Below are 4,308 nucleotides of genomic sequence, written 5' to 3' on the forward strand. Positions count from 1 at the left end.
GAGACAAAAGAAAGTTACTTTAAATAATTCATTAATGAAGATCTGACTTTGGAAGCACAAGTATCAAAGGAGCAAAGATGGAAACATTTATTGTAATCGCGGCCAAGGCTACGGAAAGATTCTTGGTCGGAAGACGGAGAGTAAAGCAATGCCTCGCCCGGCGGGATGGGACAGCAATACTGATTGGGCTAATGAGGGCCGAGGATTCAAGCCCGTCTAGCAGAGGTTTATGGTTTTCAAGAGAGTGCAAGCCGACTCTCATAAGAAGGAAGATGACGAGAAGGGTAGCCAGGGATTAGATCGGATCTTTATTGTAAGCCAGAAGGAACAAAGCCCCTTCCACGCGCTTACTCAACGTCTCTCTCTCTCTCGCACACACACTCTTCCTCGTGCAGTGTGCACGCTCTGAAGGAGCTGAGCGAGAGCATAACGGCTCTAGTGCATAATCGATAATAGAATATTAGGTAATGGATTTAAGATTATTTCCGGGGCTTATCTCTGCATTGCTGGAAGTATTGTGCGAGTTGAAGGTTCGCCCCAAGCTATATCCCACAAGTACTTCTTTTAATTAACAACCCACCAGTGTTCATATGTACATACCATACAAATGTATCTTCGTCCACAATTTGAACAGCTAAGCTGCCAACTTTCCTCCCATCCCTTGAAAATAACTTTCAGTTGCCCCGTAATCTGACCGAACTTGCAACCAATTTGGGACTGCACATTCTCGCATTGGTGATGCCTAATGGGCGATGATAATGCACCGACAACTGTGTGAACAGAACAGCAGAGCAGAGCAGAGCAGAGCAGAGCACACTCGAAACTTCGCCGGGGATGGAAGAGGGACGGCTGGCCACCGAACTATGCCAAATTACTGAAAAGCCTTGCAACACCTGCGTGGCGTGGCAATAACTTCTTTGGATTGTGGGTGGTGGGGCCACTGGAAAGTTGGCCACCTGCAGTCGGTCGGGCAGGACCACGAGGGGGTAGGGGAGGGCTCAATTAGTTCAAACTTGGACCAGCAGCAATTAGACAACGCAGTGGAGGGCTCATGTTAATGGCCGGAAGCAGAAATGACACACGACGGAAGCCACTTCTGACAGGGACCGAGAGACAGAGCAACAGAGCAACAGAGAGGGGTAAAGAAGAGAGCCTTGGCTAGACTCTCAGCTCCAGTTTCGGTCAAGGCATTGCGATTCCAAAAATTAATTTCAAGGGATGGGCCCAGACTGTGTACAATCGAGTCTAGATTTGTTGACTTTTCTAATATCGATATCAAACAAATATCAAATTGGGAGTAAAAGCCGAAGCATGGCTAATAGATTGCTTTCATTTTGCTGTCAGTGAAGGCTTGTGCACTCAGACCACTCAGAATTAGATACGACTTCAAGCTGGCGTGCCTATACAAGTACTGCGAAGTCCTGAAGGAGGACCGAAGGTGTGGGATGCGGCTGTCCCCCTCCCCCCCCTCGAGCGCTATTACTGATCTTGATGTTCTGTGTGTGATTGCAGGTTATATCCGCGGTGGTGGGCCGGCGGGTTGGCGGGCGCCACCACGCAGTTAATAACGTCCCCCCTCGACCTTCTGGAGACGCGCATGATGATCATCAAGAAGCGTAAGAGTATTGTGGAGCTCGGCCGCTTGGCTATCGAAAAAGACGGTAAGCCGTACAGATACTCGCATTCATTCGACGATCGCAATCGAAGCCCTGTCGCACATAGGTTTCCTGTCCCTATACGATGGACTCAGTGCCCAGCTGATGCGCCAGATGACCTACATGGCCCTTCGCTTTCATCTGTACGAGACCGGGAAGAGGTACGTGGACGAGTACAACTTCCTGCACAAGGTGGGCGTGGCCTGCGTGGCTGGGATTACGGCGGGATGTGTGGGCATACCGATGGAGCTGGTGAACACCAGGATGCACGTGGACCGGGTCCTTGCCGAGGAGAAGAGACGCAACTACCGGCATGTCTTCCATGGCCTGTACAGCGTGATTCGCGACGAGGGTTGGATGTCACTCTACAAGGGCGGAACCTTCTCATGCGCCCGGGCGGCCCTCCTCACCATTGGCCAGAATGCGGTCTACGATCAGGTGATGCAAGCATTCTTTAGCCCTCATGTTCGTCCTCTGATCCTCCCCCCCCCCCCCCCCCCCACCGCCAGGCCAAGATGAACTACATGAGCTACTTGGAGCTCAAGGACGACAGCAAGATCCTGCACGTGATCAGCTCCCTGACGGCGGCCCTCCTCTGCGGTCCCCTGTGCCAGCCCATCGAGATCATGAAAACGCTCAGCATGACCACCAGAGCCCCGGACGGGGACAAGACGGAGAAGCTATGGAACTACATGCTGCGTTTCGGACCAGGTGGACTCTTCCGCGGAGTTGTGCCCAATCTGATGCGGATAGTGCCGAACACGATCTGTACGTTTGTTCTGTTCGAACAGTTTCGCTTGTACTTTGGGTACTACGATGATGTCCCACGGAGTGACTGAATGCCGAATGAGTACTGAATGTGCAACGAAATGCAGCTGTCTAATGTTTGCCCCCTGAACGAACACCTTCTAAATGTTAGTTTAACCTCGTGGCTCGCCCAGCGAGAGCGCTCTCGTAAGTCAAACATTCAGTGCCATTCGCGGCCCCTGCCACGGCCCCTGACTGACTTCAGCCACGTATTTATTTGCAAAACAATCTCGGCCAAAGCAACCTCAAATATACGCTGAATGCACCTCTATAAAGCATTCAATTCCACATTGATTGCACAACCTCACCACACCTCCCCCCCCCCCCCCCCCCCCCACGGAGCTCTCACGGCGGGAGCTCCCACCGAAAACGGGTCAACGGTGCGTGTGCGTATTATTTAATAATGCAAAACGATGTGGGCGCCGTATAACCGAGTCGTAGCCGTAGCCGTAGCCGTAGCCGTGCCTGTGCCAAACCGCTTGCATAAATACAAACTATGCAAATTATTTTAATGGCAAACAAAATGTGCAAGCCTAGCGCCTAATAACCTGCCAACCGACACAGAAAACAGCCCCAACCACCGGCTGCCGATCCCCCATATCTTTCGTATATCCGCCAGCTGAGGCAAGGCCTCATTGCGGATGCAATCGCAAGTCAGTCATAAACTTGGCTGAGAGCATTTATGCAAATAGCGAGAGCGGGTGTCTAAGTGCGAGTTTGTGTGCTGTGTTGTGCAGTGCCGTTGCGTTGTGTTGCGTTGCAAGTGTACGCACTGGTTGTTGCTGGATGGTACGCACGAATGGCTAGAGGAGGGAGCGAGCCCAAGGGGGTGTGTGGGGACCCAAGCCTAGAGCCTAGATAGATATATCCTCCAGATATCGCTATCGCTATCGCTACTGATTGCCATCTCTATAAAGAAACCTCGCTTAGCTGTCGCTCTATATCCCGGCATTCCACTAATTTGGTTTCACTGCGTCGCATTATTCTTATTTTTGCCGCGTTTCCCCTCGCCCGCCTAAAATTGCCTACTTACAAATTCAATTTCCACAATGATTGCAATCACGATTAAAGGGTGGAGTGGAGCACTAGGACTAGGCGAAGGCAGAGGGCGGACGGAGAGACGCATGTGTAGTGGTGTGTCCTCCATATGTTGTCGTGGTCCTTCACCCACCCACCAAGCCATCCATCTCCCTCCATACGTGGAACATTTACCTCGTGTACGTGACACGACACTCCACGCAAAACGATGTCAGATGCGGAGACTCCTCGAACAAGGGAACTTCACTTCTCGCGAGACTGACACTCGCTGACTCTCCCTGACTTGCTGTGTGGGCACTGTTGCTCATACGCCTAGCTGTCATCGTCCTCCCTCCACCTAAACCTCCATCGCCAGCACCAGCGCCACTTCCTCTCTGAAAACTATGCACGGGACACGTGCTGGCATTTGGCCCCCAACTTTGGTGGCACACAACTGCGTCCCCGGCAGCGGCAACGAGTTGGACAAACTAATGTTCATTAGTCACGTTGCGAGTGGTAATCAATTTATAATGTGAGCAGTTGCGGTTGATGTTTTCAGTGGGCCAGGGACTGATGGTAGGGGATGGCAGGGGATGGGCCCACACCGAAACCCTTTTGTGTCAATGATCTCTCGCTGGAAATTACCCAAGTCGCAGCTGTTCGTAGAGAACAAGGAGATACACCGAAGCAGGAGGTTTGCGAAGCATTGCTGGAACTAGCCCACGCCCACGCCCCCCCATCACCACCGGGTTGCGAGATAACGGTGAAGAAGATCGAGGCCATCCCCGAGATATCGAAGTGTAGAGCAATGCCATCCTTCATACCCAAC

The 4,308-nt window shown here is 52.0% G+C and overlaps 1 protein-coding gene across 1 annotated transcript; it reads left to right on the top strand.

The window, feature by feature from the left end:
* Nucleotides 1-1,286: 1,286 nt before the first annotated feature.
* LOC4813033 (mitochondrial dicarboxylate carrier) lies at nucleotides 1,287-2,553 on the top strand. Its single transcript, XM_001353962.4, has 4 exons — nucleotides 1,287-1,438; nucleotides 1,513-1,661; nucleotides 1,723-2,093; nucleotides 2,165-2,553. Exons 2-4 carry the CDS (start codon nucleotides 1,598-1,600, stop codon nucleotides 2,492-2,494), a joined length of 765 nt encoding a protein of 254 aa, XP_001353998.3. The 5' UTR covers nucleotides 1,287-1,438; nucleotides 1,513-1,597; the 3' UTR covers nucleotides 2,495-2,553.
* Nucleotides 2,554-4,308: the final 1,755 nt, after the last annotated feature.

This window comes from Drosophila pseudoobscura, chromosome X (assembly GCF_009870125.1).
Source record: "Drosophila pseudoobscura strain MV-25-SWS-2005 chromosome X, UCI_Dpse_MV25, whole genome shotgun sequence".
NCBI lineage: Eukaryota > Metazoa > Arthropoda > Insecta > Diptera > Drosophilidae > Drosophila > Drosophila pseudoobscura.